This window comes from Fringilla coelebs (genome assembly GCF_963513975.1).
Source record: "Fringilla coelebs genome assembly, chromosome: 1".
Classification (NCBI taxonomy): domain Eukaryota; kingdom Metazoa; phylum Chordata; class Aves; order Passeriformes; family Fringillidae; genus Fringilla; species Fringilla coelebs.
In genome coordinates this window covers 108,250,082-108,266,029 of record NC_140028.1, presented here as the reverse complement: position 1 = coordinate 108,266,029, position 15,948 = coordinate 108,250,082, and the positions used below count along the sequence as shown (strand labels likewise).

The following is a 15,948-nucleotide window of genomic DNA, read 5'->3' as shown; positions in this document are numbered from 1 at the left end:
GCTGAAGCCAAGACTGCCGAAGTGACGGTGCTGTAAGCCAGGTGTGAGGTTCTCAGCCCCATCTGTGTGGGCTAAGTTTGTCAGAACCTTTGCATTCAATAAGTTTGCATTTGGTCGGTGCTATCCATTCCTTGAGCACTACATTCACCCATGAGATAAAAGCAAAAATGTTTAAAATAAGAAAATATTCCTTCCTGTGCTCATACTGAAATAAAATGTGTTTTGAGATAACAAAAGTTTTCTCCCTGAAAGACTTAATCATGTAATTCAAGATTGAAGTTTAACTTGTCTCAGCAAGCATTTCATGGCAAAATAAACACAGCATCACAAAGCTGGTTAACATTCAGCCACAGCTGCTGGCCCCATATTTATTAATTTATTTCCCTAGGACTTGCTCTGCACTTTTAGAGAAAAGGCACTTCCCTAATTTTTTCAAGTAGACATTGACTTCTAGGCTGTTTGTTTAAGATAAGCATCAAAATGAGAATGCAAAGGTCAATCTCTGCTGTATTAGAGAGTTACAAAGAGAAACAGTCAGTATGTCTTCCAGAGAATGCTTTCCAATCCAAATTAAATTACTTCCTATAGGATAAGGGTTTTCTTTGGAAATTCAGCAGATTTTGTTTTTACGGGGCTGACTCTGCCTTTACTATATACTTTGCTGAAAGGTTTCTTTTCATCTTTCTACCTCTTTATCTCCACCTTTTAATGACAAAGTCTGTGAGCTCATGCTTAAGGCTATGAGATGGTGGCAGCAGTGGAGTTTGCCCTGCGTGGTCCGCCACTACTGCTTCACTGGCCTGCCTCTCTGCTGTCCCTACTCCACAGACCTGGAAACCTTTCTCAGGCCAGCATTTGTGCAGTCACACCTTCAATGGCTGTTCCAGCTAAATTGGGAACCAGAGCAAGTGAGATTAAAACAGGGATCTTATTCTCCCCTTTCTGCTTTGGGGACAGGAACCACTGATAAAAAAATGGAGCAGACAGTTGAAACAGGGATTTTTTACATTTTTTTTTTACTGTAGCAGCTAAACCAAATGAAACCTCCTTGGACAACATAACTGATGACATAACTAGTCTCAATTAAAATATGTTTTATAAAAATAAGGATGCATTAAAAAATAATCCATCATGGTGCCATCTGGGCAAAGGAGTTGCAGAAGCTATTGCTTGCTCAGTTGGAAATTAATGCTACCTTTGCTGAGACAACACAGCCACCTCTGTGGGCTCCCCCCAACTTTTGCAGCACAGACCGAAATAGATCACTGTATATCACCAACAGAGGTGCTTCAAGCCGGCCCACTTGACACTGCCATGTAGTCAGTGCATATATACATAGGTTTCATGTTCTAGCTAACTGGTTGGTAATCTCTTGAACTGCTTTAGCTGAAGTGCTTGTGATTGCTTGACTCTTTACTTAATTGCATTATTTTATTTTAGCTTAAATTTGTTTAACTACACAATGGAGGAGATAAACTGGAGTGTCTGTGATAACAGTGCCAGACAGCTTTCTGTGTGGAGAGGATGAACAATTTGAACAGATATTTCATGACTTCTACACTAATTTCTTGACACAGTGGTATATTCCTCCTTGCCTTGTCCCACTTTGGCAATTACAGCTGGGCATTTGCATTGGGACAAAATTGTCCTTGGCCACGGCCTGCACAGACAGCCAGTCTTATTCCCCTCATTCCATCTTCTGTCAAGTGTTATGCAGAATTGTCATGCATCACCCTTCTTCTTACACTGCCAGGGATGAGTTACCAGCTACTTGAGTTTTATCCTTAAATAAAATGAGTGTTGGTCTTTCCTGACTTATGTAATTAACAGTAAAGGATTATATTACCATTCATGCCAGTAGTTAGAGACATCATGTTGGACTCATGGCCTTAGTATCTTTTTCTTCTATTTTTGATAGAGGACTGCCAGGTTAAAGACTGTGATCCTAACATAATAAGAGCACTTCATGCATGTGTGGAAATGGCAGTTGATAAGAAAAGATGAAGGTGACTGCACAGCATTGTGCTGAAAGAAAAGGGTGATTTATCTTCTCTTTGCAAGTTTCTGCTGGAAATCATTTAACCTTGTCTTAAAGCCCATTTGTTTTTGCAGTCGCAGCAAAGAAACTCCACTGTGTTTATATTCATCTCTATTTTGAAATATAATTATAAAGGACAATAGGATGGTATTCTGTTGGAGATAGCTTCAAGAATTTCTCTTTTGCACAGGAGCTAAATCTCAACAAATTGAGAAAAGCTCAGTCCTTGATGAAACTGACAGTCAGCCAAGAGTGAGTTGAGGCAAAGAAGAAAATTGATGTGAACTCATTAAATCAGTTGTTTCTTGATGTCATTGAAAGAGCAGGGCTCATAAACGATGAAGTGTATGGAGTCCAAACACAACTTAATGAACAGGCAAGTGTTGACCAAACCCAAAACCCAAATGTACTGACGACTTGTGGTTATCTGCAGTGTGAGGCCAGTGAGGGAGGATGATCTCTGAAGTAGCTGTGAATGTTTACTGACAACTTGGCCTACTGAACCATTCATTCTGTGTTAAATACTGTTTTGTTTATTTGGAATAAGTAGTGTAAGTCTGTAAGTATATATGTCTGTATATAAGTGCACATTTGGACTGGCATTTTGGCTGATGGTTGTTTTCACAACTGACATTTTTCAGTCAGTATGCAACAGGTGTTCTTTAATGACACTGATGGGGATGGGAAAATCAAAAATGGGATCTGTTCTTAATTTTGGAAAGCACCAAGAATGAGAAGTCTATTCCAGTGGCTGGCATATTGCAGACTCAAGTCCCTAGAGGAAGCTACTTGCCCATTTGTTCAGAACATGTTTGCTTTCTGAGATACCCCCGCAGCAATTATCACTGTGCTTATTTGGGTCCTGGGAGCCCAGTATGGTTATGAATAGGTACAGGAGCTGTCTGAAAAGCAATACTGCCATGGTCAGCAATGAGAAATAGGATCTTTTCACAGAGACAGCTGTTTGGCTCTGGGTTGTGTAGTGAAACTGGCAGTTCTGAAACCTGCAACCTGTTTATTCAATTCAAAATTCAAGGCCAGTGTAATTCCCAATGACTATCACTGTTATTTCATTAGGGAGTCCTAATTCATTGTTTCTGTGGGCACAAAAGTATTGCTGGACTCATTTGGTGTTTCAGCGCACTGTAATTTTACATAGTGCAATACTGTGGAGATTGCCAAGCTGTGTCATCTGTTGGGCTCATCACTATTACTTCCTTTTGACCTCCTCTGTGTAATTACACATGGATGACTGACTTGCTGCTGTAAAGATGCATAAATGCAACTGGACTTGTTAAATGAAAAACAGACTGAAATTATTCTCTCTGAGGCCAGTGTGAGCCAACAAGGTGGCTGTTTGCTCTCTGCCAGGCAGCCAGAGCCATCTGTCACATGACAATAAGCAAGCATCAATTTCAGAAGTCCATTTGTTTTTGTGACAGTTTTTACAATTTTATGGAAATTGAACCATTATATAAAGCATATTTTTCCTCAGAAATTGGTGTTTTATAGACTTACATCCCTGTTTAGTAATTTAGATTCCTAGTTGCATTTTACATGAAGCATAAATACACTGATCCTTTTTTCCCCTGAGTAACAAAAATCTTCAGAGCATTTTTCTGGATTTTGGTGGGAGGAGGGGTGGTTTTGTTTTTATCCTGTATATGCAAGACTGTCCTTGTTTGGTACTTAAGGAAAACCTCAAGGTGTCTGAGTTTTATTGTCCCTGGAAATCAAGTCTGTAGGGGCTACAAAGGAACTAATGTTTGGTGCTTTAATATTTAGCTCAAAATCATTGCTCAGAATGATTTTTCTAACCTGATTTTGCTACTCTTTTTATTCTTTACAAATGAGTTGTAATCTGTGTTTTGCAATCTTTGTTAATTCTCAATTTAACTCATCCTATTCCTGCTTTTCTTGGAATAATAAATCTAATTTATCAAGCCAAGTTGTAGAGATCTCTAATTGTTGGAGTCTTGTGTTTAAGTCCAGATTATGGCAAATGTCCTCATGAGCCATCTAATTTAGTTTCATCCTCCATGGAAGTTGATCAATGCTATATAGAGGTTCTGCTCGGGGGCAGTTAGGGATTTCACATACTCGATCAGACATGAATTGCACAGACAACTTGGACAGCTCTGCTCACATCACTTTGTTTTCATGAAGGCATAGTAGACTTTTAACTTTATGAGGAGCATTTTAAAGCAGGACAAGGAACAATGTCAGGCTGTAGGTACCATTTTTTGGAGTCTGTATGCATTAAGCTTCAAATTCCTAACAGAGACTTCTTGGTTCTTCCTAGGGGTTTGCCCAATTCACCTGAGCATTGCTGCATGGCTGTTCAAGGGTTTGTGTTCTTAGACATAACAGCATTTATTAAATTGTCAATTGCTTGGTTGCTTGCATACTTCTCCTGTATGGTAATTGCCATTTAAAGTCAGCACTTTCCAATATGTCACTGGTTCTCCTAATAGCAAGAAGATGAGTTATCTGTGGTCATGATTCTTACCCTTGCAAGAGTGTAAATGCTTGAAATTATTTGAATTGTCAAAGCATGTGTGGTGGACTGACCTTGGCTGGATGCCAGGTGCCCACCATGCTGCCTTATTACTCTCCAGCAGGACAGGGGAGAGAAAATAAGAGGGAAAACCAGTCAGAGTTTGAGATAAGGCAGTTCACTGAAGCAAAAGTGAAGGTTTGCATGCACATGAGTGTGTGAGTGAAAGATCTCTATTTAGCTGTACTAGATGAACATGAAAAGAACATGTGTGTGAAAGTAAAGAAGGTCATCCCTAACCCATGGAGCACGTCAATGAAAGTTTGATCTAACTCCAGAAAACCTTTGCAGTTAGACTATTTTGTGATTTTACAGGGAGACATAAGGGTTGACAGATGTTGAAATTTGAGGATCTTTTTCACAGATTGAATTATTAGGCCATAAAAGACAGTATCACTGGAAAAAGAGTTACGGGAATCAACATTTAAGAAGTATTGGAAGTTACTTGTCAGAAGCTATTTTAGGAGAAAATCTGATTAAAGAAAGACTATAAAGGATATTTGAATGTGAGAGATTCAGAGAATTATTAACTTGAGGGGAAATCTAGATGTACAGTGAATCTGTGTGTTGTTTTAGTGTTTGTTCATAACTATTTTTAGTTTGCTTTGCTCCACGACAACCAGGAGCCTTTACAACAGCTCCTAAAAGAACAGAAACGTAGGATCTGAACTGTGGAAATGCAAAATTCTTCCAGTGGATTTCCCTGTTTTTTTTATAAGGAGGAAGTTACAAGAGACTACCAGGGTGAGGTGTACCTGGGAGGTGGTGGTCTCACCTGTTCCAGCAAGGTGAGGACAGGGAGCTGATGAGAAGCCGCAGGAAGAGGGATCAAGGGTTTGCAAAGTTTTGTGTAAGCTTAGTATGTGGCCCAGTTTGGCTAAAGCTGATATTTGGGGCCAGCTGAGATCATTGTTTGGACAGAGAGAAACTGGTCTGAAGTAGTAGCTCAGGGAGTCCTTGGCATGCGGGTGACAGATGAACCTGTGTTTGCAGATGAGATCACCAGCAACAGGATGGCAAGTGCTTATTTCCAACGCCATATAGATGTTGGGCTGGCTTCTGAGCATGCATAACTTATCAACACTGCAGCCCTGTGTGGAAGTCTCCTGTAGCACCCTTGAGCCATGTTTTGCCAGACAGAACTGCAGTTTACTTTTGCTAATAAAGCTGTTGTGGTCAGCTGGTTGTATAATGGATGTAAAGAGGTTGCCCTATCCAGTTCTGTTAAGTCAAATATTTTAAACTCACTCATTAAAGAGGGTGGAAACTGCAATAATGGATATTTTCTGGATTATAGAGAAATCTGAAAGTGAGCTGAGAACAGCACTTGCAATAAAATCTAACTTTAAAAATCAAACAAGACAGAGAGTACCTTCTGTTCAATAATTACCCTGCAGTTTTATGAATCTTCTTATGTTCAGACAATGCCCCTTAGAGTTGGTAATTTTACAACAATCACAGAGCGTTCCTCTGTGTGCAAAATGTATGTGCTGAAGGGCAGAGAATAGCCTCAAAGTGAATAGGTGTCAAGAAACATCCAAAATCAATTAACAGTTATCTATCGTGTGGGAGACATTCCTTGTCTGTCTGTGAATAGTCCTCGAGCCAGTGTGGCGCTCAGACTGCCGGGAAACTGGGACGGTTCCAAGTTACCCGCAGGAATGGCTTTGAACTTAGAATAAACCTCCACACACATATACAAATTAGAAGAAAACAAAACACCTCGAATGAAATCATGGCCTTATCAAAATCAAAAGGTGTTTGTTGACTTCAGTGGAACAAGAATTTTATCCATAAAGAGAAAAAAAAAACATTCTTGAACTCTAAAATCAGGGCTAAGCTGTCTGATGTAGTGTGGGGTTGGGTTTTTTTTTTGGTCACAGATACCTGCTTGTTTTCACATGTATTTGCAGGATCTGAAGGCCACAAAGTCTTTGTAATTGTGTGTCTGCAATCCCTGACTGCAATATGCTTGCCAAAGCACACCTGGAACACTCATGCTTTTGTAAGTTTCATTTCTTGTTTTTATGGTCCAGTAGCATTGCTCAGGCCTGTTCAAGTGACTTGGCAATTAGTAACATAAATATAACTTGTCTGACTTGATTTGTTCTTCCCACACACACATTCTGTGTCTCTCTCCAGCTGGAACCATGTGTAGAGAGAGGAGTAGCAGGGAAGCAATGCTATGAACGTTTTTATCCTTTTAGAATGAGCTCTCCTACACTATGGAGACCAAAAATAACTTGTGGCCATCCTAGTAAGCGTATGATATCCCTATAAGCACCCTGCCTTTGGGTGTTCCTCTGCTACACCAGCACATCCTGACTAGAGTAACCATTCATTTTCATTACACAACCTGTAAATTGGCTGCACTTAGTCTTTAGAGGGTCCTCTCCCACAGACCTGCTGGGAGCACGTGTAACTAATGTCAGATTAAGCACCACAAAGGACCACTGCATGCATATGGGATTTTCTTTACTAGTTTTAGTTGTTTTGCTTTTGTATTTTAGAAAATTGCTGCCACAGATGTAAAATTGCCCTAAAAGCTAGAGTGCTTCCCTGCCCTCTATGAGAGTTCATGTTTAACTTGTACCTGGAGAGCCATGTTGCCAACTGCCTTCCTGCCAAGGCCCTATGTTATTCACTCCCTGTATGGGAGCCATCCAAACTTCCCTGCCTCTCCCCATCCAGTGGAAACCCTGCTGCAGCATCAAAATGTGATGCTCACTTGCTTAGAAAAGGGGAGAGGACTACAGAAGAGCCCAGGACCTCCGTAGCCTGCTGTGGGGGCACTGAGAAAAGGTGTTGTGGTCTGTGCTGTCTGGATTGGGAGCTTTCACTGGCTGTGTTAGCAACCTGAGCTCTAGAGAGGAGAGTGAATTTGGGTAACTTCATTCTCCACACGAGGTTTCCATGCCCTTCAGAAGCAGCACTCCCCCTGCACTGTGCAGGTATCTGGGTTCCTGCTTGGGATTCCTCTTTTAGGGCTGATAATTAAATGTCATCATCACAACCTCCACTTGATAGGCTCCAAATGCTTTATTGGGACTGGCACTTCAGTACACAAAGGTAAGGCAGGCCTCCACAAGTGAGAGATCCACCTGATCTGTCATGGGAAATGATGAGTTCATTTATTATAATTCCTCAGGGCACTGCCAGCTTAGTGTGTATGTTTGGAGAGCAATTTATATTAAATAAATGCTTATATTTAATAAGTCCACAGCCAATGGATCTGTTGGTTTAGGTCACGTGCATGAGTCCCTGGTTGCAGTATTTGCTGGGTTATTGTGCTCCTCTGTTGAGAAGGAATAGCTGCATATTTCTGGCCACATCATCATGAGTTGTGAATAATAAACCAAGTGACGTGATTTATCTGATTACTGCAGTGCGTGTGAATAGTTCAGCATTGACAGTCTGGGAGGAAAAGTACCATTGAATGCCCTGGGAAAGGCATAAGATGGGTCACAACACTAGAAGGTTTTCCCCTCCAACCCAGGCATTGTGCCTCATTTCTGAAGTTACTGTCCCACTGACTTATTTGCTGGGCTGTCACATCAGCTATAGCAATGTTTTTAACCCCACTATATTTCTTGACATTTGTTCCTTAAAAAATGGGAATAAGGTCACACTAAGCAGCTGTGAATAGCCATCAACTTTCAGTCACCACCAGCCTGGATGACATTTGAAACAGTAGCTTTGGTTGGGGATGAAAGGCTCTGTGTCCTACTCACAGTGCCTTCAGCCAGTCAAAGATGGAAGTAGGAATGAGAAGTCTGAGATGCATATTTAAAATTGCAGGAACAGCCCTTACTATGAAGACATTATTTGAAAGAGTGTCTAGAGGGCAATAGGAGTGTTCTCAAGTCTTTAAAGTTTTTTAGTCTGGAAACTTAATTTTTAATATCATATTTCATGTCCTACATAGGGTCCCAATTAGTCCATTGAAAAAATGTATTACTGATTGTTTTTACTGCAGTATTAGCTGAAGGTAAAAGCTCCATTCACAGAAAAGCTTCCATCAAGGGATAAAAGATACTTAATTCACAGCATGTGTCAATATTCAGGTGATGCTGACATTGAACCTGTGAGGATCTGGTAGTTCTGATAAACCAGCCCACAGCAGCTTCTTACCCATGTGGCTGCTCTCAGCCTGTGCCAGTAAAGTTGAGCAAGAACTGAGTACCTGTAATTAGCTTAATAATATTAAATTGTGATGAAAATATAGGGAAGTATCGCTTTATGAGGTGAAAATATGTGTGTTTGGGAAAGAGAAAGAAACAGCTTGCGAGAAAGCGGTATGTTTTGAGGTGTCTTGCTTGTATCTGTGTATACAGGCAAGGTAGTAGCTTTTTGGGCAAATGGTGAACATCCCCAGCAGTTGTTTCTTTGAGAAGATTATACTTGAAGCTGAATATGCTTCCAAGACCTTTCTTCAACCAAGAAAACGTTTCAAATATAAAGCTTGTTATTTTTGCATTATTTTCCAGTTTACTTCACAGACATCAAGTTATGGTTCACTTGAAACCTCAACAAAGAAGAGTTTCTTTCTTTTAAAAATGGTGAGAGAGTAGTTTACTGCCAAGGTAATTTTTCTCCATTGTAAATTACAAAATGTGACTTACGACTAATCAGAGAAAGCAGTTCAGCATTAGGAAACCAACCTTAACAGAAGTAATTTGCCCTTAAGTTCCTTCTCTTTCTTGAAATTTGAATTGCAAATATCCCTTCTTAGAGTAAGAATGCAAAACTCCTCCATTTATTAGTGAAGTACATATTCCAGTGGAAATGTTTTATATAATAACTTTTCCTACAATCATCTTTAGCAGCACCATAATCTCTGAATAGTTTTCTGGAATTTTTTGGAAATATTGATTATTATGTATCAACCATGATATTCCTTATTGCTCACACTTGTTTAACAGGATTGAGGAGAGGAGAGGTGCTGAATGGTTGTAGGCATAATATAGAAAAGTAATTTTGAAATTCTTGTTAAATTGCAGTGAGTGTACAACTAAACTGAGATTTAATTACATTTTTAATTAAAGGAATAACTATTGATTATGTCATTGAACCTGTGTTGCAGCCAGCCCTAACAAACAGCAATATTACAAGAGATCATTAAACTAGTTGTTAAAATTCCAAATGAATGAGATCTAGAACTGCTGTGGATAAAAGCTGCAGCAATGGTGGGTAGAAGAAAAAGATAACAAAGTGAAGAATACATTAATTTCTCAGATTTTGGTGAATGGTGGTTTTATGTCCTGTCATAATTTAATATAACCTACGGAGCAAAAGGAAGATGAAACTGGAACAGTTTTTAAATAGGAAACATGAGTAAAGTTTCTTCTTGAGAGTGAACGGTGATTCAGATACTATTTCTCACAGGCTCCTATGAAGCAGGATGTGATCTGTTGTTGTATGTAAGAGACCTTCAAATTGCTCAGGGAGCAATCAGATCTACTCAGACCGAGATAAAGAGCAAATAAGAGCCAGTGATCAGAGCATGGGAGTGCTGACAAAACCCACAGGTAGCTGTGTTCAACATGCAGTTTTCCTGCTAGCAGAGAGTTGATCTCCTCCCAGGCCCATGGAGTGGGTGCCTGCTGGTGGGTAGGAAGCATTTTTGTGGGCACTGGTGAGGAAGAGCTGGGGAAGCCCCAGCCGCCCACGTAAATCTGTGCAACCCTGCCTGGTCTGGGCGAGTTCTCTGTGGGCATAGCTGGCACTGCCGACTGGACAGGTTGGTTCTTCACCAGCACCCCTTAGCTCGGGTAAAGTTGGTAGTTGACCCTGTCAAGAAAATGCTTTCTAAATTTGGGTTATACTTAATTTAAATGGACAGGAGGCAGCTCATGCTGATCCTTTCCCTCCTTGTGCTTCCACTTTTATTGCTGAAAGTATCTTAATGAAGCATTTTGTTAGCTTTGGGAGTAGCCCCTGTGGATGGATACCATGGGAGCCCAATGCTTGTGGCTGAAAGTTGCTCTGCACAGTGAAGTCTAACAGGGAGGTGATGAGATGATCTCATGGGTGTTTCTGTTTCAGTCTTTTACAATTTCTGTGCATATAAAGCCATTTTAATCCTTTCTATTCAAATGCATTATATGCACAGAAATGTGTTCTTAATAGTGACGCAAGGCATGCTGCAGCATGGGCAGGCTTATAGTCAGACCCTGTGACTCAACTGGACTAAGTTATTGCTTGAAATAGATAATTTTAGAATTAAATCTTTCTTCTTTTATAGTTGAGCATATTTTGAATGTTCTCTGTATGATGTCATTGGCTGTTTTGTGAAGGTTGTACAAATGTCAGCACCCAAACGTTAAGATGCAGTAGAGTAAGAGATATCTGTAACCTTTATTTGACCTGATAGTTTTATGGAGCAAGATTCAGTCCTAGTGACCTTCCCTCCCGTGACCTCTTGGCTTTTTAAAGTGTGCAGGATAAACAAGGGGCATGAATGTGGAAAGCGCAAGGAATGTGGCAGTAGCTGGTGAGCTACAGGAGTTGCAGGGAAGTGTTTGGTTGAGGCATAACCATTCTTTAGGAACAAAAAGCAATGTCTTGTGGTGAAAGTACTTTTCTCCCTGTGTTGCTCCTATTATATGTGGTGGTGTTCTCACATTCAGAACCCAGATTCCAAAACATTTTGTGTGTCTAGCAGGTAACGTATAGAGAAGACTGGATTTCTGAAATACAAACTGAGAGAATCAGATACAAACCTCAAGAGAGTAAAAAGGTTTAACCATCTGTAATCAGGATTTACCAATGATTTGTGTTTAGGTAATGGCATCACTGTTTTTTTTTCCAACACACAGGATATGTTTTGGTTTATTTCAGGCAGGTCCCTATTCCCTGTAAGTGCTAAACTACAGGATGTTATGATTATAGATGTAGTGACACTGTTGCTGCAGAATCACTGCTGATAAATTATGGTGAGATGGCAGCTGTAAATACAGCTTCTGTTGTGATTTAAGAGGGAGATGTGAAGGCGTGTTGCCCAGATGCTGGATCAATGGTAAATAGGGCCAGCCACAGCACGCTAAAGCTTACAAGTCCTTGCCAGATTTAGGGATTAGAAGTCATCGTTTCTAGCGTTAACTCCTCCAGTATCAAAATAATCAGCTGGTCTGGTCCTCCCCTTTTCCTTTCTCTTCAGCCAAGATTTATTTACCTGTGCAAGCAGGAACTGACACGCAAACCAGGATTCTTTAGTAATTTATTTGAGATACAAGAGCTTTTCATCAAGTTGCCAAGTATTCAGTGTCTGTTCAAGCTACAGTGCATGAGGCTTCATGTTGTGTTCCTGTGACCTTCCTGTTCACCTGCTTAACCACCAGGAAACATGTGGCTGTTTTTAGCTGTGTAGTTGTACTAATTAAGGATGGAGAAACAATGAACCAGTCTTTGTGAATTCATGCAATAAACCACACCAGCAGCAAAATCAGCTATAATCAGGATGCATTTGACACAAAAGGGCAAGTAGCTTTGGTCACTCAACCCCCTGCTCTGTAGGTGACAGTCCTGCGCAGGTAACACTCCTAATGACTGATGAGGGGTGAGAAAAATTTCCATATCCAGTTGCCAGCTTTGCAGCATTTTAACCTGGTTTCTCCCAGAGAAACCCCACACATCCTGATCTGAAGGCTGGTAGAAGCTTAGTTACTTTTTCCCTGAAGTGAGAAATAAAATTAACTGTCTCCCCAAGATATCCCTGGGATTCAGACTAAATGGGGTTTGTATTTGCATTGATACTAAGGATGACATCAGGATTGTCAGACTGTGATATGTGAATTTGTACACATGCAGGGACTCAGAATGTGAGTGGGTGAATACTGTTAACTAAGCCAAGATATTTTAGATGGTCTCTGCCTAAAATTTAGTAAAAGGGACTTTCTCATCAGTCTCTGCAATGTCACATTCCTTTTACAATTGTAATAAATGCTGTAACTTGTTTCCTTCTCTCTTATCCCACAAAAATGACAGAGAATCATCTTTTGCTAAGCCTTTGGTAAAGGTCCTTTCTTTTTGTTCCAGATAACTTCAAACAAGAAGCACTTGGAGAGCCTGAAGAATGATGGCGATGCTCTTATCCAGGCTCTGGAGAGCCTGGTCGAAACTGCCAGGTGAGTTCCCTCAGGCTTTCAGGAATTTCCAGGGCTGAAAGCGCTTGCCTCCTCTTTTGTCTGCAACGGTCTTCTGTAATTCTGTGCAGTAAGAGCTTCTCAGGTTTCTGTCCCTGGCCCCCCTCCCTGCACTGCTCTCCTCCGAAGTCCTCTCTGTCAGCCTGCGGCACACTTTGATCCTCAGCTGCTGCACAGTCCAGCTCCGTTTGTGTGTCAATTCTGCGGATTTTTTTTTTCTTAATTTATTATTTTATTCCAAACCTTGGTCCCTCTGTCAGGAGTTCTTGGCAGAGTGGGCTGTATGCACAATGCAACATTTGTGTCCCATTTTAAGGTAGCTGTGGTTGATGCACTTGAAATCTGATTCCTTTCAAATGCTGGGCAGAAGAACAGGACTGCTTTTGTTTAAGGTTACCTGTAGCTTCTGCTGAAGGCGCAGGACTTAGGGGAATGGCATGGCCTTCTCTGCAAGAACAGAGGTGCTAGTCCCAACAAATGGGCCAAATGGGCTTAGCTCATCTCCCATAGACTTCCCCTCATCTAATACCCCTGGACATAGGAATGAATGGCTGTTCTCTGCCTCTCAAAACAAATTTTATGCTTCTGCTGTGGGCTGTTTGGCTTCATTTCACTTCTGTCTGGACTAAAATTCATAGAGGAATTGTATTTCCAAGGTCAGTTTTTGAAACACTAAGATAATCTTTGCAGTGCCCTTTGCCTCCCAAATGCAGGCTTTTGGGAAAACTGGCTCCTCAGCATTATGGCAGAGTGTTGTATGTATGTATGTACCGTGTGTTGGAAGGAAGGGAGGATGTAGGCAGACATGGAGAGGAAATGTTGGGATGTGGCAAGTGCGAGGAGATGCACACCGAGGACCAGCCAAACCTGTAGAGAGCAGTCAGCATCCCTCTCGCACACTCAGCTGCTGACTCACAGGGTTTTGTATGACACATTAAATTATCTCACTAAAAAAAAATGTCAGCTCTCCCCAAAGGAGACACAGGCACCACCACTGAAAATGAGAGTGGGGGAAGACAGGGTTTTCCTCTGTTAGAAACAACTTTCACTCTGTTTGTAGCATTTCAGCATTAGCTGCACCAGACAGCCCAGTCATTGTCTTTGAGTTCTGCTTTTCTGGCTTCCTCAGTAGTCTGTTACAGTCTGTATGTTTCTGTATGCAGAAAAACACACACTATAGAGCCCAAATCAAGAGCACTCACCTTAATTTAACACAAGATGCTCAGTAGATCAAATTCCAGCTGATGCCATTGAGGACTGTTATGACACAGTAAGGTGAGCCAGGTCCCTCTGCTGTGCCAAGCTTCTGCACTGTAACAGCAACAAGAGAGCCCCTGAGAACTCATGGATTTTCATTTCCCCTCCTCCCGTTCTTCAGGGAACACATGTCCCTATCCATTTGCCTCTAGAGGAGACTGAGAGGGACTGAGCTTGGTTCTTGGGGCTGTAATGGACTTAGAATGCATAAACTGGCAACGGGCAGGCAGAGGAAGCCTGGAGTTGGGAAGCTTTATCAGACTTAGCTGAATGGATATTTATTTATGGAAGGTGTACATATTCTGCCTTCTCCTCACATTTCCTTATGTGGCATTTTTCCCAAAACATTCCTTGTGACCTGATAAACTTGGTCCCCTCACCTGTGCTTTGAACCTGGTTTAGGAGCCTCTCTGTATCTCCTGCAGAACTGGAAATATTTTAGAGGCAGCTACAGCCGAGATCCTGGATCTAAGCCGTCCTCGGGGTAGTCTAAACTCCCAGGCCCTTCCACGCACATATTACCACTGGTTTGAATTGCTGGAGGAGTGTTTTTGCTTTACTCATTTCTTACAAACAGGTTTCTTATCTCTCCTTCTCCCTGTGTGTCAGAAGGGGAAGTGTGTCCAGCCAAGGAGTCAAGTGCTAAGAGAAGGGCGCTGGTTGGATTGAAAGCTGCTTTCAGTGCTCCCCTGCTGCCCTGTAGCAGCCATGGATTGCCAAACTCTCTCTCAGTGATGCTTCCTGAGCTCGTTGGAACAGGCAGCTTTAAGAATGACATGACCAACCCATTTTGCTTAGTTAACAACCTGGAATCAAATCCATGCTTTAAAATGTGGGATCATGGACATTTATTTTTCAGTAAAGGCAGTGGCTAAGATGAATTAGCTTCAAAAAGCTGATTTAAACTGCTGCTTATTACAACATTGGCTTATGTAACGTGAACTGATCATTTGGATTTTCTTGTTAGCTCTGTATTCCCAAAGTGTGGAGTACCGGTAGATATTGTCATAAGGAAGCAATAAAGGAAGTTGCAGATTGATCTGCTGATGTCCTTTCTAAGCTATAGATGAGGGATGGGAGTGCATAAGAAGATTTCATTCTGTTAACTAGGAGTAATGTATTAGAGCCTCTGTTCCAAAGCTAGGAAAAAAAAACATATTTCCAGAAGAAAAAATTAGGCAAAATATATAAACCTCAGGTGAGGAAGCAAAGGGCCCCAGTGCAGGGCTGTGGTTGGAGGGGCAGTCGCTCCTCCTTGCAGGAGGTGGGCAACACCTGGAGTGGAAGTGCCTGCCTGTGCAGAGCGGTGCTGCAGGCAAAGGGCTCTGGGTGTGTGTGAAAATACATCTTTCTGCCAGGCTGGAAGTGTGCGTGTGAGGAGTCACAAGGTGTGTGATAAATTCTATCTGCCTTCTTTTGCAGAGGAGGTTGAGTGAGGGAGCAGTTACTGGGAGTTGGAGCTGAGATCCATTTCTACTCAAGATGCGCTACAGGGCAGAGTCACTGGTTAAATGTTACTGCTTAACAGAAAAGCAGATAGAGAGTGCAGTTAATGGCCACTCAGAATTTTCTGGCATAGATAAAGGCAAATGTGGAATTTGAAGAAAATATTTTTTTCTCCTGAGGCCATCTAATAAATGTTACTGTTTTTAATTTCTAGCTCTCACGTTGACAGTGCTGTTGCTTCCTTGGCATTTGAAATTCTGAGAGCGGTGGGACATGAAAATATCAAGACTCCCAAGTGAACAATTTTTGACCTTCCTTCTGAAATGTGTAGGTTGTGTACCCTGCTCAGCACCTCGGTCCTGCAGGAACACCTTCAGAAGAGCTGAGCATTTAGTAATCTAAACTGCACCATATGCAGAATTTGGGCTGGCTCAGGAAGGGAGGGAAGCTGATTCAGGGGTGGGGAAGGGGTAGTTTGTTTTTTAAATCCCTGTAAAGATGAATTC

General features: G+C 41.4%; 1 protein-coding gene across 1 annotated transcript in view; it reads left to right on the top strand.

Annotated features, from left to right (window-relative positions):
• The window catches only part of ULK4 (unc-51 like kinase 4), a gene marked incomplete at its 5' end in the record, with an annotated part of 208,993 nt that extends 193,242 nt beyond the window's left edge, over positions 1 to 15,751 (top strand). The window contains 2 exons of the mRNA XM_084202800.1: positions 12,633 to 12,721; positions 15,657 to 15,751. Coding sequence (XP_084058926.1) covers positions 12,633 to 12,721; positions 15,657 to 15,741 — 174 coding nt within the window. The 3' untranslated portion in view covers positions 15,742 to 15,751. The remainder of the gene's footprint in view (positions 1 to 12,632; positions 12,722 to 15,656) is intronic.
• Between the last annotated feature and the right edge of the window lie 197 nt (positions 15,752 to 15,948).